The sequence below is a fragment of the Euphorbia lathyris genome, chromosome 10 (assembly GCF_963576675.1).
Source record: "Euphorbia lathyris chromosome 10, ddEupLath1.1, whole genome shotgun sequence".
In the NCBI taxonomy this organism is placed as follows: domain Eukaryota; kingdom Viridiplantae; phylum Streptophyta; class Magnoliopsida; order Malpighiales; family Euphorbiaceae; genus Euphorbia; species Euphorbia lathyris.
In genome coordinates this window covers 57099445-57124025 of record NC_088919.1, presented here as the reverse complement: position 1 = coordinate 57124025, position 24581 = coordinate 57099445, and the positions used below count along the sequence as shown (strand labels likewise).

The following is a 24581-nucleotide window of genomic DNA, read 5'->3' as shown; positions in this document are numbered from 1 at the left end:
TATAATAATATTATATATATTGACATCAAACATATAAAATGGATCACATGGCGCGATCATGTATATGGCAACGTGATTCGGGCATCGTAACAGATCCCATTTAAGATCATACATGTCACCTTAAACCCTGTCATTAAGAGAATGGTAGGTTTGAATGTTAATGATTTCCATCTAGTGACAGTATGACTCGGCCTGACGAGTGTCATCACAAACCCTAGGTTTGTATCGGTTTTAGCCAACTCAAATACGTTATAAATAGAATGAGGCAAGCTCCAAGATACATATTCAATCATTAATTAGTTTATTTCATATAGGTTTTTTTTTTTTTTAATTAATGTTGTGTCCATCCTTCTCATATCCCTAAAAACTTACTTAAGCATCGAAATGGAGTCGTCAATCCATGACCCCTCCTTTGATCATTTTTCTATCTTATTTTAGGCTTACTTAGAGATCTGCAAGATTCAACCACATTAAATTGATGCAGTGGACGTGGACCGGCGTGTAACCATTTCTCGCTTGAATAATTCAATTGTCTTTCCCTCCTCTAGCACACATCTAGGTCTTAGAAACCAATAGGAGGTGGAAGAGGAAACACATAGACGTCTACAAGTAGACAATAACCTAGATCGACAGATGGAAGATAATACTGAAACCATAGGGTCACAACAGTAAAGGCTTTCGGAAGAAATCACCAAATGATTAGCGGAGAACATTAGATCTGTCCAAAAAACTATTAATGTGACGAGGCAAGAACGCGCTTTTGAAATGATGGAAATGAAGGAAATGCTATAAAATGCGAAAGAAATAAGTATGTGTGTCGCTAGATCTGAAAATACAACTTGTTATATCGGACATCATATTGTCCGCAACTGTCCTCGCCATGGGGATGAATCCCCAGTTTTCGGATCTCAATGATCTCATGGCTAGTCGAGAAAAAGGGAAGGATCCCCCATGAGACGCCACATATATAGGACCCCACCAAGACATGGCTTAAAAAATGATCAAACCCCTCTAAGATCGAACTGAACGCGAGAGTATTACCGTTATATTACCATTACCATTCCTATTTCAATTGTTTCTAATCAAGTGATCGCCTCTCGATTCATTTTAGGTCCCTCGAGGTTGGGATTAACATTGATCACTTCTTGATTCGCTTTGCTCTCATTGTCTTAGACAAAGTATATTCAATTTCAAGATCGATAAAAACAAGAATATTACTTTGGGATCTTGTTTGCATATACTAGGAACAAAAGAATTTTAAATTTACAAAAATAAAATTCACAAATTCTTAGAGTAACAATAAAACTTCTTGATTAGATATTGCAAGAAAGTAAATCACTGGCAACGACGTCAAAAACTTGATGACTCCCCGAGCTAATCACTCAATAGGCTCACTAAGAGATAAGTGTGTCTCATCGTATCAAGTAATAGATATGGGTTAAGTCTATGTATGAATCCACTGGATTCACACTGCCACCACCAAATTACTCAGTTTTACATCGTTATCTAAGTGATAAATAACTTTTTGTTTGTTTTTATGCTAATTAACTATTTAATTACTCTTACGTTATGGGTGGGATATATTTCAACTTTTATTCCTTATGGAGTGAGATGGATTATGGTTAGTTAGAATAAATAAAAAGCAATATTTTAAATTATACAACAAGAATTATTTAATCTTGCAAAGAGGGTTAAAAGTAAACTAATCAATCTCATCAAGTTCTTAGCTCGAGTTTCTTTTGGGAAGGCAATACTAACTCTAATTGGCTAAAAAATTAGGGCATATGACTTCGTAGTCTTGTCAATTACCTAGGATTTCTGGATTAATCCGATGAGGCATCACCTATATGAACCTTAGTATAGTTCGATATTGTAATTATCCTACACGTTAACCACTCATATGAGTCAAAGCAAGAGAAAGAAATTGACTGAAAATTGCAAAATATATAGTAAAACTATGAACACAATTCGATGAAATGCAACCAAACCTAGCACTTAGAAAGCGTGCAAATAAATTAATAAGCATAAATTAAGAGATTTCGAACTTTAGAACTAGTTAACCAGTCTCAAGTCGTTGCTTCTATTTTGGAATTGGAACTCTCGAATTTGAGATAAAAGATATGGATAGAGTTGGATTTTTTCAAGAGAGATGAATCAAGACAAAAATTTTCCCTAATAAATAATATAAGGGATAAGGTACCAAAATAGGCCTAAGGTTTTTGGGGAAGTATCGATTTAGGCTCAACGTTCAAAATAGCACCAATTTAGGCTTAACGTTTACAACATAATATCAATTTAGGCTTAACGTTTACAATATAGCATCAATTTAGACACCACGTACAAAATAGCACCAATAAAAAAATAACATATAAAGTTAATAGAAAAAGAATATAATATGGTTAATTTAATTGTGACGTTTAGCTTAAATTGGATATATTTTGTAAACGTTAAGCTTAAATTCGTATTATTTTGTAAACGTTAAGGCCCTGTTTGGGAATTAGCTGTTAGCTGTTAGCTGATTACATTAGCTGTTAGCGTTTTAAGAAGTCCATCTCAATTAATTTTAATATTGCAAAACGCTAATTGAAAAAGCTCCTTTTAAGAGCTTTTTCTAAATTAGCGTTTTCATCCAAAAACTCTCTCCCAAACCTCTTTCCACCAAATACTCTAATTAGCGGTTTCAGTGGTCAAACCTCTAAAGTTGGTCAAAACCGCTCTTTTTATCCCAAAACGCTATTTACCAAACAGGGCCTAAGCCTATACTAGTGCTATTTTATACGTGGGGCCTAAATTGATGCTATATTGTAAACGTTAAGCCTAAATTGATATTATGTTGTAACGTTAAGCCTATATTGATGCTATTTTGAACGTTGAGCCTAAATTGATACTTTCCCAAAAACCTTAGGCATATTTTGGTACCTTATCCCATAATATAAACCTATGAGTAATTAGTAAACAAATTTGAAGTAGGATGGCTCCAAAATTTGGAATTTTGAAACTAGTGGTCCATCTCAAAGGGCATAAAATATCAATGATATCACTTTTGTCTTAATATTCAAAACGTTCCAAATATTTTGTTTAAGAAAACAAAATTCACAAGGAGAAGAATTTCATAAAAAAAAAAATTCCCTTTTTCTATAAGTTTCTATTATATATGGGGTAAATTACACTCATGGCCACTCAACTTTACCCATTTTAATATTATCGCTACTGAACTTCAATTCTTAACGATATGATCACTGAACTTTAACATCAGTGGCCACTCAATTTTAACTAACTCCTCAAAGTGACCGTTAACGACCTCAAAATGAAAATATTCAAGAATTAAAATTGTTCAGAACGACATTTACCATGAAACCACATTTTTTATTTTCCAAAATCACATTTTTTTGGAGCTTTCTCTCTCTAAAAATCCACTCTCTCTCCTAACAAAACACCACCTAAATAACATCAAAACGAAAATTTTCAAGAATTAAAGTTACTTAGAATATCATTATACTTTGGATTTTTTATTTTTAGGCCATCAACGATCATTTTGAGGCGTTGAATGGCTACCGGTGTTAAAAAATGTAAAGTTCAATGACCATACTGTTAAGAATTAAAGTTAAGTGACCATAATATTAAATGGGCCATGGGTGTAATTTACCCATTATATATGTATAATTTGCATCCCCTAGGAAAAAAATATCAAACATAAAAAACTTGAGTGTTTAATAATAGGGTTAATTTCAAATAAAATCTTGTGGGTTTACATTTTTTTTTTGTTGCAGATGAGTACTTGTGGTATGGTAAAAAAATTATTTTGCCAAATTTGACCGATAACAACTTCAAAATAAAAAATTTCAAAAATTAAAGTTTTTTAATATCATATGGAACCATATTTTTTATTTTTCGAAATCAATTTTGGAGTTTTTTCTTTATAAACATTAATTTTTCCTCCCATAAAAAAACATCTAAATGACATCAAACCTAAAGAGTTGAAGAATCAAAGTTACTTAAAATAATATTTAATTCTTAAAAAATTTCATTTTGCTATCAATGTTTTATTTGAAACTGACCCTTTAATACTAATAACCATAAGCAATTCTTACCAAAAAAAAAAATAACCATAAGCAATACAACAATATCATCAATGTCTTTTTAAAAATCCTTTGAATTTTTTTGTCTATCTAAAAATGGCAAATCACTTTAATCATTATTAGATACTAAAAAATATTAAGATAGCATTAGTAGAATATAAAAAAACATTCTACAATAATTGCTACATATATACACAAGTACACATTTATTTATTTATTTTTGAAAGTACATACACATATATTAAGAAAAATAAAAAATGAAAAAGTTGAAGACAACCGACCAATAGGAATTGGAGTCAGAATTCCAAATCTGGTAATGTAGTACCACCATTTTAGGGTGGCCCTACACTGTTAGGTTTTATATATATATATAAATTCAAATTCAATTTATTTTTTACTGAATGAAAATAAATAAAAATAAAACTTTTTTATCAATTCGCAAAAAAATGAACAATTAGAGCATCTCCTACAAAGACTTTTAAGGTTCTGTTTGATTTATGGTTGTTTGCTTCTGTAACGATCCGGTCCGGAGAGGGTGGCATTAAGGTAGAAGGTTTAAGCAAGGAGCGGCTCTAAGGGATGACAATAGTGGTAGGAATGAACTGAATCCCACATCGGAAATTGAGAGAGAGTGATTGAGGCTTATTAGTAAGATGTGAATCCAATACATGCAGACACATTTTAAAGCCGTGAGGCCCAAAGTGTTGGATTTGGGCCAAAACGGACAATATCTACATAGTATTGGACCATGGTGTTATAATTGGTATCGGAGCCGACTCTCCATGTACGATGTGTGGTTCGGGGACGAACCAAGCGGAAGCTGGTGGGCCTGTAACGACCCGGTCCGGAAAGTATAGCGTCGGGGTAGAAGGTCTGAGCAAGGAGCGGCCCTAAAGGATAGCAATGGGGACATGAATGAACTGAATCCCACAGTGGACAATATCTACATGATATTGGACCAGTGTGTGATAACTTCAGTTGTAAAAGACAAAAATGATTTGAAAAGTATGTAGCCAAATATATTCTTAGTACATTGTTTATATTATTTATCTCGGTGTGATATCCACATCGCCCATATTGTGGGAGCGCCCTAACCCGATGGTTAATCGATTGCACCCCTTGCACATTAGAGAGCATTTCCCCTGGTAATTAGTTAAAGACTTGTAAAAATCATTTACTTATAAACTAGTTAAGATTCTCATTTCTTGTCACGTCCGTGTCCAAATTTCTAGAATTTATACCTAGATATTAATATATATTGTCGGGTTTGACATTTCTTTCTTATGTGGGATTAGAATGTTTAGTTCCATTTTATCTTCTTACAAACTATTTTAAGTGGTTCACTTTGAGTATCAATTTCTCATTCATCACTTGTCCGTTTTAAGTTTATAATATATCGTTAAAAAGATCTCATGACATAGAATACGTTAACATATTTTAAGTTATTCTAAACTTCATTTATCCTTATATATTTAAGCTTCAAGTTGATAATAATAAAAAAAGTTGTTTATAATTTGTTTTGGATATATATAATTTAAAAAAATAATTTTAAACTTATTATATATATTTAATATATATAAATATTATTTATTTATTTATTTATTACGTTACCTGATCCGATCAATTCGAATTATTCGGTTTAGGCCCTGTTTGGGAATTAGCTGTTAGCTGATTACATTAGCTGATTTGACTAGCTGATTTGACTAGCGGTTTGTGTAGACCTGTTTGGTAAAAATTAGCTGATTGATAATAGCGGTTTGTGCAAAAAGACGAATAAGGGCATTAATTTTGGCGCAGGAGAAGAGGGAGTCTATCTATTAGGGTTAAAGAAGTCCATTAATTTTAATATTGCAAAACGCTAATTGAAAAAGTTCATTTTAAGAGCTTTTTCTAAATCAGTGTTTTCATCCCAAAACTCTCTCCCAAACCTCTCTCCACCAAACACTCCAATTAGCGGTTTCAGTGGTCAAACCTCTAAAGTTGGTCAAAACCGCTCTTTTTATCCCAAAACGCTCTTTACTAAATAGAGCCTTAACCAAGTGATCTGTGATCCAGCTATAATCCGATTTGATTTTTGATTCGGTTCTGATAATTGAGACAGGAATGAAAAAAACCATTTAACTAGAGATAAAATAATAATAAAAAAAATAAATTAGTTAAAGAATGAAAAAGTGAGATTAAGTGATGATTCAATGCGGGTGAAATGGAAAACAGCAATGATTTAAACCATTCATTCCATCACCTTTAATGATATATAATATTCCATTTCTTTCTTTTCTTTTCTTTTACCAAGGTACAATTATTAAATATTCCCTCCCTTTAATTATATCCCGCTATCAACGCTAAAATTACAAATAAATAATAATAAAACTAAATAATTTATGGTATAATTTCTAAACTAAAATTTCAAAATCAATTAGCACTTTAAACTATTAAAATTATCAATTAGATTTCTAAACTAATAAAAAATTATCAATTGAGTCCCCGTTCTAAACAAAAATCATCAATTAAGATCCAATTGAAAATCATTCGGTTGAACAGTTTCAGTTCAGATCCTCTTTACCAAACTCATTTTAAACCAACATAAAGATTATTGTAGTCTATATCAAATGGTCATAGTTTCTGATTTTATAATAAGATGAGAACTCAATTGATAATTTTTGCTTAGTTTAGAGACCTAATTGATGATTTTGACAGTTTAGAGTCCTAATTGACTTTGAAGCTTTAGTTTAGGGGCCTAAATGAGTGTAATGCCATAATTTATTTTTTTGGATTGTTTTTACATATTTATTATTAAATTTTAAATAAAATAAAATAAAAGACAATTTTTTTTAGGGTTAAGGTGCAAAAATACCCCTAACGTTTTGGGTCAGGAGCAATTTTACCCCTAATGTCTAAAATGGTGCAATTGTATCCCTAATGTTGGAAGTCAAGAGCAATTTTTACCCCTAAAGTTAATAAATTGGGTCAATTTGAGAAATAATTCATCAAACTGTCTTCTCGGTCATGAATCTTGTCATCTACACTTCACACATGCGTTATTTTATCAGTAACAAATCACAATCATATATTGGGATGTGAAAAAAATAAGAAAAAATATTAAAAATATGTTGTCTATTGTACGAATTAGACAAAAAAATTCAAAAAATTCACCGAATTTATAAATATTAATCTCCAATTTTATTATTAAATTACAAAAAACATTATATCCTTTTTTTAGAACAAATTGATATGCAATTGGTGCAAAATAAAGAAAAAAATGACTATATTTTATAATAGTGTCTGAAATTGATCCAATTTATCAACGTTAGGGGTAAAATTGCTCTTGGCTACAAACATTATGGGTAAAATTATACCATTTTAGACGTTAGGGGTAAAATTACTCCTGACCCAAAATGTTAGGAATATTTTTACACCTTAACCCTTTTTTTTTAATTAACGTGATTACTCACTTCAAAAAATTTAAGGGACGTTTCAGACTTCTTTCTCAATTAAGATTTTGAGCATATACTAAGAATGAAAATCTGAGACCTAATTTAAGGCATTAGAAACCTTTTGCATTCGAGTCAATCTTAATTGGTGAAATACAAGTTTTTTACTTATATAATTAAAGGCATTTTTATACTTTTTATGCAAAAATAAAATGAGAGACTAAATTGGTGATAATCCTAATTATATTTGGCGAAGTTTACTTACTATCCAACCTTTGTTAGTCACGGGTTCTCGTCGTATATTGGGGGATGAAAAAAAATATCAACACCTAGAGTGAACCGTGGCTTTCTGATGATCACAATCTGTGCTTGTGGAAAGTACTAGGTTGGATGTTTTGGAGATCGAAAATGTTGCAGATTTATTCGAAGTTGGTCGGTGTTTTTTGTTTATGGATCTAATTGCTGGAATTTTTACGCCGAGAGATCAGATGCTTATCTGGAAAATTCCTCTCAATCAAAGATTATTGGATGACTCTTGGTACTAGTCTGAGGATAGAAATGGTGTTTACACCGTTAAGAGTGGTTATAAGAGCCTTATGTCTAAAATTGATATTAACAATCGTCCATTGCAATCGGTTTGGAACTCAATTTGGAATCTTCGTGTTCCTCTAAAGGTTAAGAATCTGTTGTGGAGGTCTCTAGCTGCCTGCCTCCCCTCAATGGCTAATTTGAAGTATCATCGATTTCGGTCTCAGATGTTTTGCAATTTATCGAATAGTATTGAGGATGCATTTCATGTTTTTTGTTTGTTGCGGTACAGCTCGGGGGATTTGGCATCGCTCTCCCATCAGTGACATTAATTTCCAATTCTCTAATTTTATTGATTTTTTAGTCTTTATCTCCTCCAACCCTGTTTTATGATTGAGTGTGCTATTATGATTTGTTGGATTGTTTGGGTTAATAGAAATGACATTATATTGAACCACATTTTTTTATAGCTTCTATCTTACTCCATAATGTTGTTCAGTTTTTTTTTTTTTTTTTTTTGCTAATTAGAAAGCTGCTCAAATTGCTTGTAACCCGCATCTTCCTCCTGCTGAGTCGTCAGATCTTCATTGGTCTCCGCCGGCTCCCGATTGCTTAAAACTTAAAGTTGATGCTGCGATTTGAAGGGAGCAGTACAACTGAGTTCAGGTGTATCCTCAGGGGCTCTTTGGGTGAATTTATAGTTGCTACCAATGGTTTAATTGAAGGAACAATTGATGCTGCTCTGGCAGAAGTCTTATCTATCAGGGAAGCACTGAGTTGGATCAAGGATAAAAGTTGGAACGATGTTCATATAAAATCAAAATTTCACATTGTTAACCAGTCCTTAGAGGCTTTTATCGCCTTTTGCTTAACGAACTTGTTAATAGTTCTATTCGTATTTGTTTAGAGACCAGCAAACGATCCAACTCATGTTTTGGTTAGAACTGGCTCTAATGTCTTTAATAGGGGTGAATGGTTTTCTGTCCCCTTCATTTTTTTCCCTCCCTTTTTCTTTATAATGTTCTTCTTGCTGATGCTTAATACAATAAAAAATGTGAGACTAAATAATTGACTAAGAAAAAACTGTGTATTAATTACAAACATAAGGACTATTTAATGATTTATCCTAATAATAACAATCAATGAGTTTTTATTATGGATCCGTCTAGTTTATAATGCTTTGTTTTTTTAGGAAAAAAAAATAATTGTTTCATTTATAGAAAAAATAGTATAACTTGATATAAGTAATTAAAAAATTCTAATCTAGAAGTATATCACAGGAGATTGAATCTGCATATTCAATAGCATAAATCATGATAGTGCTTGAAACTGTTTTTTGTACAACATCGGAAAACAAACTCCTCCCAGAATTGACTTCAAAGTCTTTTCTTCAAGAATGACTTCATAATTTTGAATGAGTCAGATCTATGTGATGGTAGACAAAACTCTTGTGTTTTTTTTCCATAATAGAAACATGATAACACTCGTGTAACATAATAGTCACGTTGAAAAAAATAGATAGAAAAAATTAGTGAAATAGTCATGTAACATAATAGTCACGTTATAAAAATATTTTTATATATAAAATAACAACTTTGTGTCAGTAAAAAAGTAAAAAATATATTCTTTTACTTTGTTTTTTCTACCATTGGATGAGCTTACTTTGTCAAAGTTCATCACCATCCAATAATGGAAAAAACAAAGTAATACTTACTTTGTTAAAAACAAAGAAAGCATAGCCTAACCCTAAATAATTTGGTCTAAGATTTTATTAAAATAAAAAACAAATTTAGAAACTTTATTAAGAAAACCAAAATAATTTTTATGAAACAAACTCAAAGAGCAATTTAGAGGCAAAATATCATGTACTTAAAATCTTCTATATTGTTTGGATGAAAAAAAAACTTAATACATCATTTGGCTCCTAAACTTATCCAAGAAGTTTGATTGATCCCCTAAACTTTTAAAGTATCCCGATAACTCCTTCAATTTGTATAAAATGTTCAATTAGCACATGAATTTGCACAAAATATAATCAATTGATCACCCGATTGCGAAAAAGTAAGTTAAATGCGGAATATATATTGCACGAATCTTAAAAAATGTAAAATGATCAAGATCGGGGTATACGATTTTAGTATTAACGAAGACAAATTTTATAATTGAACAAATAATAACCTTTATCCACTCTGCCTACCGTTATGATTGGTGACTTCAATTGCCTTCGTGATCCCATTGAGAAGGAGGGAGGGGCGTCCTATCCTATTGCTTTATGTGAGGCTTTTAACCTGAGCCATTGACGAACTTGGGCTACAAGAGATTAATCTGATTGGAAGTCAATTCACTTGGGAAAGGAGCCGCGGTTCACCAAATTGGGTTCGTGAGAGGTTAGACAGATGCTTTGTGGATGAACGTTGGGCGGAAAGGTATCAGAATGCTTCTTTGAGAAATTGTATTGCTGGTTATTCGGATCATAATCCAATTCTTCTCAAATTAAAAGCTGAACTGGGAACTAGTAGGAAACGCAGGTTCCGTTTTGAGATGGCATGGATCAAGGAGCATGGTTTTGACGAATTCGTAAAAAATAATTGGCCCAATCAGCGTAATCTAACACTTACAGAGAAGCTGGCAGCCTGGGCTGCTTCAATGGAACAATGGGGCATAACTTATAGGCGGAAATTCTCTACAAAATTGGCAATGATGAAGCGCCAGATGGAGGTTCTGTGTGATAGGGTGGATACAAACTCGGTAAACAAGTTCCTTGAGGTCAGAAGTAAATTGAATGAATTATTAGCACAGGAAGAGACTTACTGGCATCAAAGGGCAAAAATTTACTAGTTAAAGGATGGCGATCGAAACACTCGATACTTCCATTCTTGCGCATAGGCCCGTCAAAAGAAGAATCGCATCAGCCAATCAATTGATGAAAATGGTAGCATCATAACAGTACAGCAGGAATTATGCGATCACATCCAATTACACTTTCAGAACATTTATTCTCCTTCAAACATTACAGATTCAGTGGATTTAAATGTGCTGAATGTTGTAGTGACGGAGGAGATGAATCGGAATTTGGCTAGACCATTCCTTGAAGCAGAGTTCAAGGAGGCGCTGTTTCAGATGTTTCCTGATAAATTCCCAGGGTCCCGATGGCCTCAACCCGGGGTTCTATCAACACTTCTGGTCTACAATTGGCGAGTATATGGTCAAAGCGTGTAAGAGCTGGCTCGACAAATGTGAATTTTCGGATGGTTTAAACACTACAACTGTAGTTTTAATTCCAAAAGGCGATAATCCATTGAAAATCGAGGATTTCAGACCGATTTCATTATGCAACGTTATTTACAAGGTGTTAGCAAAAGTACTGGCAAACAGACTAAAGAAGATCCTCCCTTATATAATCAGCGAGAGTCAGGCGGCTTTTGTCCCTGGGCGATCTATTACTGATTGTGTACAGGTGGCTTTTGAATCTTTACACCACATGAAGAGAAATCAGAGAGGGCAGAAAGGTAATATGGCTCCTAAAATTGACATTAGCAAAGCCTATGATAGAGTTGATTGGAGATTCCTCGAAGCTGTTTTAATTAGAATGGGCTTTCAACCCACATAGGTTGAATGTGTTGGTCCCGTGTGATTAGTTCCAAGGGGAGGTTAGGAACTAATGTAACTTTTTCGCTTAATTATGCTGACTTAATAAAATTCCTTAAGTTATTTAACTTTGTTTTGGTCAGCACGGCCGAGAGACGTAAGACAGCTTTAGTCAAATGCTGACTAGAACTATTTTACTTATGAGTTGGGAATTGACACTTGAGATCAGCTTCCAACTCAGCACCACAATTACTCAGTATCAGCTTTTACAGTTTATATCCTGAGCAATTTAATCAAGCAACACATATATAGATATATTGAGAGAGAGTTAGAAATTACTCAGCACGACTTATCCTGGTTCGGTCTCTCCGCCTACGTCCAGTCCCCAGAGTCCCTCTGGGCTTTTTCAATCCAATATTGAGCTCTTTAAAGGTAGAGCACAAACCATTTACAAGTCAATTGAATATGCAAGAGTACCTTCCTCTATTCGTCTACTCAACTCCTACTAAGTGCTATAACCGAACACCTAGATTTCTCTACCACTGAGTACTTAAAACCGAGTACTCAGCACCACTCTCTCAATTTTACAATTGATACAAACTTGTTCTTTTCTAGATGAAGAACACTTTAGATGATTACAAAATCAATCTAGCTTTTACACAGAATTGGAAATTTGGTGTAAGATCTTTTTCTTGTTTGAATGTGCTTTTGTATATTTCTCTTTTTCTCTTTTTGTTTCAGCAATTGGCAAAGGATCCAAGAATGAACTTGTCCTTTTATAGTTGAAGTCTGAAGCTTCTAATGATTTGAATCTGGAATTATCCATTGGATTCAAACAGATCTATTGCGTCATTGTTCAGGTCAGCTTCAGATTTGCAGGCCAATCATGTCGTCTGAAATTAGCAGGCGTCAGGCTTGTCTTATTCCCGCAGGTGCGTCTTCTAGTGCCAGTTTGTCTTTTAGCTAACGGACAGTTGACCCATGCATCTCAAAATTGACTCTGTGCGTAATTCCAAGGCTTCTGTTATTGGTGCAGACAGATGTCAGATCTTGTCTTTTAGCAAACGGATCAATCAAGCTGTCCTGATGAACACTCAGCTTGACTTCATTGACGTTGCCTTTGTTCTTTGTTTCTGAGTCATATTCTTACTCAGCTTACGTGGTCAGCTTCGTCTGCAAGCTTTAGTTTGAAGGAAGACTTTTCTGAGTTGCGTTCCACTCAGCGTTTGTTCTGAAGACGACTTTCCTTCTGTTATGCTGAGTTGCACTCCACTCAGCTTGTGATGTATTCTCATGCTGACTTCGTCCTGTCTTACTCTTTGTTTCTGTTTGTATTTATACTTATACTCAACATTGAACAAACATATTAGTACAATTAAATCAAAGCACTTAAATTTAATTGCCCCTTAATCATGGATTAACTTAAATCATTTTGTCAAATCAAAATCATGTGGAAAGGTGTTTCAACAGAATGGATTAAACTCTGTGTTACATCGATAAAATACCACATTGCTGTAAATGGGGACCCGGTGGGTCCTATCTCCCCGGGTAGAGGTTTGAGGCAAGGGGACCCATTGTCTCCTTATTTATTCATCTTGTGTGCAGAAGTTTTATCGAAACTCTTATCTAGAGCCGAAGCCGATAATTTGATCACGGGCTGTAAAATTCATCGTAGAGCACCATCGGTATCACATCTGTTCTTCGCTGATGATAGCTTTTTATTTTTTGGGGCCACTGTAGATGAAGCAGAGGTGATTCCAGACAATCTTGACCGGTATGAAGAAGCTTCTGGTCAAGCTATCACTTTTAACAAGTCTGGTATTTTCTTTAGCCCTAATGTGCATAATGATGTCAGTCAACACATAAAGTTGCTGTTTGGTGTTTCGAATCCTCTGGATACTGGAAGGTATCTGGGCCTCCCCTCTATTATTGGGAGGTCCAAAAGGAATGTTTTAGTTTTCTGCTTGACAGGTTAATGAAAAGATTAAGTAGTTAGGGAATTCAGAAGGAAGTCCTTATCAAAGCTGTTGCTCAAGCCCTTCCAACCTTCTGCATGAGTACTTTCCTGCTACCATTATCTATATGTGATGAATTGCAGAAAATGATGAACTCATTCTGGTGGGGTATGAAACCGAACGGCAAACGGAATATCCATTGGTTTGATTGGTCGAAAATGTGCCTTAACAAAGGTCAAGGGGGAATGGGTTTCTGTGATCTACACTTATTCAATTTAGCCCTTTTAGGAAAACAAGGTTGGAAACTGGTTTCAGCGCCAAACTCATTGGTAAGTAAGATTTTCAAAGCAAGATATTTTCAGAATAGTACTTTCCTTTCTTCAAATTTGGGTAATAATCCTAATATGATTTGGAGGGGTGTTTAGAGCTCGATCCTGGTTTTAAAACTCGGGTTAAAATGGAGGGTGGGGAATGGTGAGACAATCCGAATTTTAGAAGATCCTTGGATTGAGGTTGACGGCCAGCCGAGAGGCATTATGAGTGCTGATTGTTTAGAGATGAACACTAGAATGAAGGGCTTATTCATGGATGGCTTTAAAATTTGGGATAGGGGTAAAGTGGAATCTTAATTTCAGGAAGTGGAAGCTGCTGCAATTCTAAAGGTGATATTACCATATAGCGAGATGGAGGATAGAATGATATGGATGCATACTAAAAATGGAATTTACACCCCAAAATCAGGATATAAGGCACTCGAATCTTCGCGTGTAAACGTCGTTGATTCTATGGGATGGAGGAGATTCTGGCAGTTAAATTTACCTCCGAATGTGAAGCACTTTTTATGGAAGTTTTGCGCGGGTTGTTTACCTCTAAGACATACGCTTCAGGCAAGAAGAATGGCTATTCAAACAGAGTGTTGTCTATGTCTGACCGATATCGAACATAGCTGGCACTTATTTGCAGATTGCCCCTTCGCAGTTAACTGCTGGGATAAGGCCCGTGTTACTGCTCCGATTGGTCTTCATGACACTGCTGCAGATTGGTTCTTCGAGCAATGTGAATCAGCATCTGATACTGATCTTATTAAAACTGTGCTGGTTTTTTATACGATCTGACAGCAACGTAACGCACTGATGTGGAAGGGAGTGGTGCAGCAGCCTGCTGTATGCTGGACGCGCTGTATGGGATTTTATGAGGAGTGGAAATCGCACAATCTGCAGGTCCAATCAACTATCGATACAACAGTTCATCCCCAAATTTGGTGGATCCCGCCGCCTGCTGATCATCTGAAATGCAACACGGATGGTGCTGTCTTCAAAGAGCAACAGTCGGGTGGCCTGGGATGTGTAGTTCGGGACAGCCAGGGTAAGGTAATTATTGCCTGCAGCTCGAATGTTATTGGTGTAACGGAACCTCGTGTTGTTGAAATTCTGGCAATCCGGAAAGCATTGGTTTTAGCAGCAAACGAGGGTTGGGAACGAGTTATATTCGAGTCGGATGCGCAAGGAGTGGTCTCTAGTATTCTAAACAACAGCGAAGATCTTTCTGACTATGGTTGCATATTACAGGATTGTAGGGATATTTTGATTTCTAGACCGGGTTACTCCGTCTTATTTATACCGCGGTTAGCGAACACAGCTACTCATGCGATGGCAAGACAGGCTGGTTCCTTAGCTAACGATTTCATTTTTTTCTGAACCGAGTTGGATCGGTGATGCTATTGTAAGAGACGTGTTTTGTGATGTTTAATAAAGTTTACCTCTGTTTCAAAAAAAAAACTTTCTTTTTAATTTTGAATTATGTAATAACATTCTAAGATGCGTAGAATACATTTTCCGCATTTAATTTACTTTTTTTTCAACCGGATGATCAATTGATTACATTTTATGCAAGTTCAAGCGGCTAACTGAATATTTTATGGAAATTGATATCTAAAAGTTCACGAGGTGATTAAATTTTTTTAACAAATTTAATGGCAAATGATGCATTACGCCTAAAATCTTCTATATTGTTTGGATGAAGAAAAAGACATTTTCACCCAACTTTTACCCTTTTCTTTGTATATTTTAAAAAAGCAGATAACCTTACTTCTCTTCTTCCCGCCCAAGAACAAAGAAACTGGCATTGCAATGAAGAGAAGCTTTTCTCTCTTCTTCCTCTTCCTCCTCTCTTCCTTTTTTCTTCCTCTTTTTTCCTCTTCTGCAAATGATACCGACGCTCTCACTCTCTTCCGCCGCCAAACCGACACCCACGGCAATCTCATCTCCAACTGGACTGGCTCCGACGCCTGTGCTTCTTCCTCTACTTGGTTCGGCGTCAAATGCTCCGCCACTGGCCGTGTTGTTTCTCTCTCTTTGCCTTCTCTTTCACTTCGCGGACCTATTACTTCCCTCTCTCTACTCGATCAGCTCCGACTTCTTGACCTCCATGATAACCGCCTCAATGGCTCTGTTTTCCCTCTCGTTAACTGCACAAACCTTAAGCTTGTTTATCTTGCCGGAAATGACTTCTCAGGTGAGATCCCGCCTGATATTTCCTCTCTTAAGAGGCTCCTCCGCTTGGATTTATCAGACAACAACATCCGCGGTGAGATTCCTGGTGCTTTGACGAACTTGACAAAGCTATTAACTCTCCGATTGCAGAACAACGAACTCTCCGGAGAAATTCCGGATCTCACATGCTCGCTTCCGTATCTAAAACAACTCAATTTCTCTAACAACGAACTGTACGGTCGGATACCAGAGAACCTGTTGAAAAAATTCGGCGACAGGAGCTTTTCCGGCAATGAAGCGATATGCGGTTCGAGTCCACTGCCGGAATGTTCATTTACAGGTAATGCAACGGCGGAGACAGTTCCGTCGAATCCAAGCTCGATTCCTCAAACGCCTCTTCTAACCGGTAATTTTCACACACACAAAGGGCTAAGACCTGGAGCCATTGTTGCAATTGTGATAGCCAACATTGTGGCGCTTTTGGTGGTGGTCTCATTCGCCGTAGCTTTTTATTGCGGGAGAGATCGAAATTCGAGCTCCAAAGTCGGTAGCGAGAGCGGGAAGAGAAGGAAGAGCGGTAGCAGCTATGGAAGTGAGAAGAAAGTGTATGCAAATGGAGGCGGAGATAGTGATGGTACTAATGTTACAGATGCAAGTAAACTTTTGTTCTTTGATCGGAGGCAACAGTTTGAGCTGGAGGATTTGCTGCGTGCCTCGGCGGAGATGCTTGGTAAAGGCAGTTTAGGGACTGTTTATAAGGCGGTGCTCGACGATGGATCAACGGTGGCCGTGAAGAGGTTGAAGGATGCTAATCCTTGTCCCAGGAAGGAGTTTGAGCAGTATATGGAGATAATTGGAAAGCTCAAGCATCCAAATATTGCTAGATTTAGAGCTTATTATTATGCTAAAGAAGAGAAGCTTCTTGTTTATGATTATCTTCCTAATGGAAGCCTACATAATCTTCTTCATGGTAAGTTTTTATGGGAATTTTACTTTTGGTTAACATGAATTTTGATTTTTGATTTTTTATTAGTTGTTGTTGGAAATAGCTTTAAAGTTTTAGAAGATTAAAAATGATTATTTTCAACTGAAATTACATTATGAAACCCTTTAGGAATGGTTGTGAATGGATCGTGTTTGTTCACGAGCCAATACAAGTTTTAAGTTGCAACCGAATTTCCAATAGTTAGAAACCCTTCATGATCAATGGTTTGATGAATTTAATTCTATTTTCAATCTTAGAAATATCTCATTAAACTCAGGAACAATGTGTTGGAGCAAAATTCCTTAAATACAAATCATGTTATGTAAATTCATATTTATATGTTATATCATTATTTGTTACATTCTATTGTAACTTACTTAGTGTTGATAATCACTAATATGTTCATATATTTCTATAGCATCTTACGTACTCAAAAGCTCTAACAGCTATTTTATTTGTTTATGTGATTAGGGAATAGGGGACCTGGAAGGATTCCGCTGGACTGGACTACGAGAATCAGCTTGGTATTAGGAGCTGCTAGAGGATTAGCAAAGATACACGAGGATTACGGTTCATCAAAAATCCCACATGGGAATGTGAAATCTTCAAATGTGCTTCTCGACAAAAACGGTAATGCTTGCGTTGCGGATTTCGGGTTATCCTTGCTATTGAACCCAGTTCATGCCATAGCAAGAATGGGAGGATACAGAGCACCAGAGCAAGCAGAGATAAAGAGGCTATCACAGAAGGCAGACGTGTACAGTTTCGGAGTTCTATTGTTGGAAGTTCTTACAGGAAGAGCTCCCTCACAGTACCCTTCACCGACACGTTCTCGAATGGAGGAAGACGAAGAGGCAGCGGATCTGCCTAAGTGGGTGAGATCAGTTGTCAAAGAAGAATGGACAGCAGAAGTGTTTGATCAAGAACTTTTGAGGTACAAAAACATTGAAGAAGAACTTGTTTCCATGCTTCATGTAGGACTTGCTTGTGTGGTTTCACAACCTGAAAAAAGGCCAACAATGGTAGAAGTTGTTAAGATGATTGAAGACATTAGGGTTGAACAGTCGCCTCTCGGAGAGGACTATGATGAATCTCGCAATTCTCTTTCGCCTTCCCTTGCGACCACCGAAGACGGGTTAGCTGGATATTGAAGTCTCCTTCCTCCTTCGTCTTCTTCATTCCGCATTATCTCAGTGCTATATATATCTCCACCCTCTTCTCCTCTGTTTTTTTTTATCGCGTTCAGTCTGTAAGATCTGTAAAACTTAATTTATCTCAAGTTTCTCATTGTTGAAGGTGTGATGATTATTTGTAGTCTATCTATATACATTTTGTAGCTGTCATTTGAATTTGCAATTGAATTCATCCCAAGAAAAATGTTCCATAGTGTAAAGTAACCTTTGCCTCATTGCTTTCAAAGTGAAACCTGTAACAAAGCTGTCAAAAATGAGTGTGCCACAATAACGCAATTTATAGTGACAACCCGACTGACGAAACAATTATCATTTTTCTTGCATTTATAACATATATGATCATATAGATAACATAACATGATGACACGAAATCGCCAGCCCAAAATCACTATTTCCAGTTTAAGTAACTTCTTCAACAGTGCTAGCAAAGGATACAACCAACTGATACAAGTTTCAAGAACATAAGAACATGTTCTTAGAGAAAATAATAGACCTATCACGTAATATTGGACTGAAAATTTGAACAAAGGACCAATCAGACAATTATTGGCAGAGTTTCCGACAGTTCATTCTACTCGGTCAAATTCATAAAAGTTACATTGGAAGCAATAATGTAGTTTGCAGCAAGGGGCATTTAAATAATTTTACAGATCATGTAGCTCTAAAATAATTATCTCACAATGGGTGAAATGACTCCCAACTCTATACTAATCGGTTCAACTACTATACCACGAGTGGCCATCCCTCACTGTTGATAGCGCATTTGCTGAGAATCCGATGTTCGAAGTTGAAGATACAGGAATTCAGCACCGTTAGAGGCAACTCAGCAATAAATCTATTCATTTGAAATAATCGATGGATCGGGCAAGTTGGAAGATCAGTTACACCTTCTCGGCCCGTATTATATAAATAAAACAGAAGCCATTTTAGTCATGAGAAAGATCACAGGGTGTGGGAACCTAGTACTTTTGCCAAGTCAGACTTCGACGACTTAGTCAACATTAGCTGATGGATCCAGTTTGATCAATTAGTGTGCCAACTTGCTCTCCACATAAAGCTTTTGAGATATTTCCCGGTTCGAGAAGGTTAAAGACCACAACTGTACAAAATTAGATGATCAGGATACCACAATTTAAAGCCACGACAATCCGCCAGCAAAACTGCTATAGAGCTGCTAAACTGAGTCTTTCGGCTAGAACGGGAAACAGGGAAAGCAGATGCTTGCAAAGTGAACAAAACCAAATTTGTGTATATGAAACAGAAACCAAATGAAGCATATAAGACAATAACAGCAAAAGCGCAACAAAAAAAAAATTTACTGACCGGGAATGTTATTCTCTTCACAACAGGTTAGTGCCATCATGTCCATCGATGTTGCACCTCTGGAGACCAAGTCCCTAAAGGAAATATGCTCAAAAGTAACATTGTTGTCTCGGGAATGGCAGTCATAGACACCGTCAACATTAGTACCTTTCAGGACGGCCTCAGCATGAACTGAAGGGGAAAAGAACTTTCAGTAAAGAAGTTATCCGGTCATTAGTGAGTGAATCATCGGATATGTGTGTGCACGCTTCAGGGCGAAAGAGAAAATAGAACTTGCTAGTAAATGAGAAACATGCAAGAAAAGTAGACAAAAGAAAGCTTCGCATAGACGCATACTCTCTGAAGCTTGAAGAGCTGCAGCAGTGTCGGTTGAAAAGAGTGGATTTCCAGTGCCAGCACCAATTCCTCCAAATATCACAACTCTGCCTTTCTCAAGATGCCGAATGGCCCGTTGCCTACTGTATGGTTCAGCTACCTCGTGCATTGCAAATGCAGTCTGTACACGTGCTTGAACACCCACCTTCTCTAATGATGTCTGAAGCAGTATAGAATTCATCATGCTTGCCATCATGCTGATAGAGGAAGTGAAGTGAACATTTAGACCAGAAAAAGTTACAAAACTTTTAGAATCATGAGTATATTCCTCGAGTAAAAACATGAAATTCAGCTAAATTTTTATTCATTTCTGAGAAATAACAAAAAGCTCAAATTATTGAACGTATACCATAAAACCTGATAACAATGTACGTTTTTCTAAAAGAATTCAGAATCAGGGAGAAAAATGTATAAATATTCTACCACTTATAAAACTACAAGAGGGCTAGCTTTGTTTAGAACTTATTTAATCTGGTTGTCTGGAACATGAACTCTAACGACAGTACGAGCTAGCAATAAGTGTATTACCCTATTTGATATGCAGTACGCCTATCTGAACCTGTTTCAGTCACCCAAGTATCCCCACAAAAGAAATTCCGACCTCCAACGACAATCGCAACCTGGAAACATCATGTAAGAATCTGGAGGTTAGTTGTGAAATCTAGGAAGAAGGCATAAACCCCTAAGGCGAAGCACAAAACATGCTGATATGACTACCTCTACTCCTAGGCGACAAGCAATCACAACTTCTCTTGCGATCAGCATCATCACCTGACATGAAAACATTAACTTAGCTTTCAATTAAAGGAGAGTTGTAGGACAATCAGGCTGACTTTTATAGCGTGTGCTAAGAAGAACAGGGTCTCGCTATTAAGTCTCAACAAACATTATGAGTCCAGAAGTAACCTTTGGGTCAATGTTGTTAGGACCAGTGCCAGCAAGGGCAACACCACTGATTTTAAGGACTACTCTCCGCCATCTGGTATTAGTCATGGATTTGGCTTTTATGTTATTCGTCTGACTTACAGGGCTTGCTGTTGCTGTTGGTGTTGCATATCTGCGAGAAAAGGAAAAATAAATTCTAAGATTCCAATACACTCATGTATTTGATCCAGGATTGAGATATCAAATTGAAGGCCTAAATAAATAGTATGCAGACATGACTGGCAACAACAGTAAGATGCAGAAAACCTTGCATTACGACTCAGAAACCTAAAAATCTCAACACCTATTATTGTGAATGTTCAGGAAGCTTCCACTAAAATTTAATCAACCAATAGGATAACAGTTAATGATAGTAGGTTAAATTAATAGAACAAAAGAAATAGGTGAATAAATATACTATAACTTGATGACATTAGCTACAAGCACAGAAGTAAATACAACAACAACAACAACAAAGCCTTAGTCCCGAAATGATTCGGGGTCGGCTAACATGAACCATCATATAAAACCGTGAAAATCAAGTCGTGTCAGCGACACAGATTCGCTCCCTCCACTCCGTCCTATCCACTACCATATTTTCCTCAATTCCCAGTAAACTCATATCACTCTCGATCACCCTCCTCCAAGTTTGCTTAGGTCTTCCCCTACCCCTCACCACTACATCCCTTTGCCACTCTTCGGTTCTCCTAACCGGCGCATCAAGCGCTCTACGTCTCACAAGCACAGAAGTAAATAAAAAAATAAAATAAAAAGAAGAACAAGAACAAGTAGAGGAAAAGGAAAAGAGTTAAGTAAATAACAAAACCTAAAGGAAGATTTAGAAACTCTCTTACAGTAAAATTAAAGCCAAATCCTCATATCAAACTTATACCATACTGACTCCCCAATAAGAAAAAAATTAATCAAGTCATATTAATTTACCTGATTTACTATAGATTCACCGTACATTCCATAACGGTTCAGGTATATTTGCAATTCATCCCATAGATTCAAATAGCTAGGTGAAGAATCAAATCAAATTGCATGATTACAATTTACAACAACAATGCACCAAAAGTAAAACTACCGTGAAGTGAGAAGGAAGAAATCTCAGGACATCCAAACACTGACCATATCAAAACCTCCGTTGTTAAGTTTTCAATCAATAAATGTTTTGGGCTTTCAAAATTGGGAACAAAATTTATTAATGATAGAATCATATTGTCAAAAAATAAAATACAACTGCCAGAATATTAAGCAAGAAAATTATTTCTGACAGCTATTTAAACAAAACTGTAATTTTAGAAAATAACGTCCTCGTTTTAGTAAAATGATTTAGAAGCAACACATAATACACAAAATTAAATTTTATTACTCATTTTACCAATTAACAGCAGTAGCTGGTAACAATTGATTAACATTCATTAGCTAGTGACAAACTACCGACTAACAGTCATCAACTACCATCTATTACTAACATATAAGCACAATGACAACAAACCCCTAGTTTAGTTCAGAAAATGCTCTATTAAATCATTTACATTCCAAATTGGCAAGAACCTAGAACAAAATAAGAAAGAAACAGAAAAAATTTGTGCTCCTAGAACTAGGATGTACTTGAAAACATGGATTTGTTTGGTTTGTTCCATTTTGCTCCAAAAATCCAAGCCAAAGAATAACCACTAAGCGCACCGGAGTATAACTTAGTTATTGATTACATCCTATCAACGACACCAAATCCTTAACTATAGAGTCCATAAGTTACTCGCTAATGATCTGCTAAAGCTCCCTTATTTCATCACCTATCTCTGAAGTAATAACCTTCATTACCATGCTAGCTTAAAAAACTAAGCCTGCCTCAAAACCATCAATGGGAATATCTTAAAAGATAAAAAATACAACAGATGAATTCTTAGAAATACAAATAACTACATGACCGTTTGTTCTCCTTGTTGCAACTCCTTTTTGCAATTTTACTCCAAACAATAGATATAAAATCTTTGGTTAGAATTGAGAAACAAATGTCTATATTTAGAAGGAAAATCAGCTAATATCTAGCAGCTACCACCAAAGAGAAGCAACTGAACCAAACAGGTTGCAACAAAAGACTAGCTTTCTCACAAGCTGATTGTTTCCTTATTTGATGATCAAAAGAAGTGCAATATTCAACAATCCTATAGCCAATAGAACAATCTTAAGCATTTCAAAGACTCAAATTAAAATAGTTAATCTTTGAGGGCTTTGCACTGTCCTCCTTCAAAGCAAATACTAATGAATACTATATAATGCAGAAAAGAACAGTCTACCTCTTGGATTGCCTAACTGGAGTAGTAGAAGAGCCACCAACGGCTTTGCACTCATCAGCAGCGACCTTCAAGGGAAGCGAATTGCCTACAATTTCCTCCATCTTCTTAAACCAAGGCCAATGACTCGCCGAGATACCACCGTTGTTCATTCTATGCCGCTCCAACTTATACCTCTTCTTCAAATTATCCACCTTGTTCTTGCACTGCTCCACAGTTTTGGTCTGCTTCTGACATCTTTCACTCACAATCACCGCCACCTCCTCCCAATCCCTCCCTCTCAGATTCCCTCTATTCAGCTGCGTAAACTTATCCGTGTACGCGTCAAGCAAACACTCAATTGCCGCATCACTCCACTCTTCTCGATCCTTTCTATACTCTCCACTTGAATTCCCAGCGTTACCGGACGACCTAGGCCTCTTATAACTGTACGGGTTACTGTTTGCCCCATCACTGTGATCTTCGCTCTCTCTTCTCTTCTCCACCCGTACATTTGTCTCATTATTGAAAGGATTGGAAGTATCGCTAAAAGGATTCACCTCAGGGAAAGCAGAATCAGTCTCGTTATCTCCTTCTTCTAGTTGTTCTTCTGCTTCTACAACACCACCTCCGAGATTCTTAGCGCCTGTACCAGATCCGGCGGAAATAGGGGGGAGTAGCTGTGGAGGAGGCGCGTGGATCGGATCTGATTTAATCGGGAACCGGTGAGGCGCGTAAGGCTGGTGAAGGATGTGGTGATGGTGGTGGTGGTGGAGGTGATTAGGGTTTGTCGGATGGTGGTTATCGTCACTGAGGATGGAGAAATCGTCGTCACAGGAAGCCATGGAAAGGACGTTACGGTTAAGGCGGTTAGGGGAAGTCGAACGACGACGTTAGGAAAGACGGTGGGAAGGGAAGGGTTGTGGTTTAACGGAAGGGAAGGTCTGTGAGGTTGGGTGAGATGGGCCGTGACGGACAGTGACGGACCCGTTAAGTCGAGAAGGAGAAAGTGAAGTGGCACGTGGGTGGGTCCAAAGTACATATTTTGTTGTTTATTGTATAGGTTGGTACGCCTTTGCCAGTTTTGAGTTTCTATTGAGTTCAATTAAGGCCCCGTTTGGGAATTAGCTGTTAGCTGATTATATTAACCGTTAGCTGTTAGCTGATTACATTAGCTGATTTGACTAGCTGATTTGATTAGCTGTTTGTGTAGACCTGTTTGGTAAAAATTAGCTGATTGATAATAGCGGTTTATGTAAAAAGACGAATAAGGGCATTAATTTTGGCGCAGGAGAAAATGGAGTCTGTTTATTAGGGTTAAAGAAGTCCATTAATTTTAATATTACAAAACGCTAATTGAAAAAGCTCATTTTAAGAGCTTTTTCTAAATTAGCGTTTTCATCTCAAAACTCTCTTCCAAACCTCT

At 36.4% G+C, this 24581-nt stretch overlaps 2 protein-coding genes across 2 annotated transcripts; one reads left to right on the top strand and one right to left on the bottom strand.

Annotated features, from left to right (window-relative positions):
- The first annotated feature begins 15649 nt into the window (after window positions 1-15649).
- Window positions 15650-18396, top strand: LOC136208464 (leucine-rich repeat receptor-like protein kinase PXC1). Its single transcript, XM_065999373.1, has 2 exons — window positions 15650-17043; window positions 17530-18396. Exons 1-2 carry the CDS (start codon window positions 15711-15713, stop codon window positions 18207-18209), a joined length of 2013 nt encoding a protein of 670 aa, XP_065855445.1. The 5' UTR covers window positions 15650-15710; the 3' UTR covers window positions 18210-18396.
- Window positions 18397-18642: 246 nt separating this feature from the next.
- LOC136208465 (uncharacterized) lies at window positions 18643-24127 on the bottom strand. Its single transcript, XM_065999374.1, has 7 exons — window positions 23180-24127; window positions 20856-21006; window positions 20667-20720; window positions 20478-20569; window positions 19911-20146; window positions 19575-19745; window positions 18643-19350 (listed from the first exon to the last, which is right to left on the bottom strand). Exons 1-7 carry the CDS (start codon window positions 23998-24000, stop codon window positions 19253-19255), a joined length of 1623 nt encoding a protein of 540 aa, XP_065855446.1. The 5' UTR covers window positions 24001-24127; the 3' UTR covers window positions 18643-19252.
- Window positions 24128-24581: the final 454 nt, after the last annotated feature.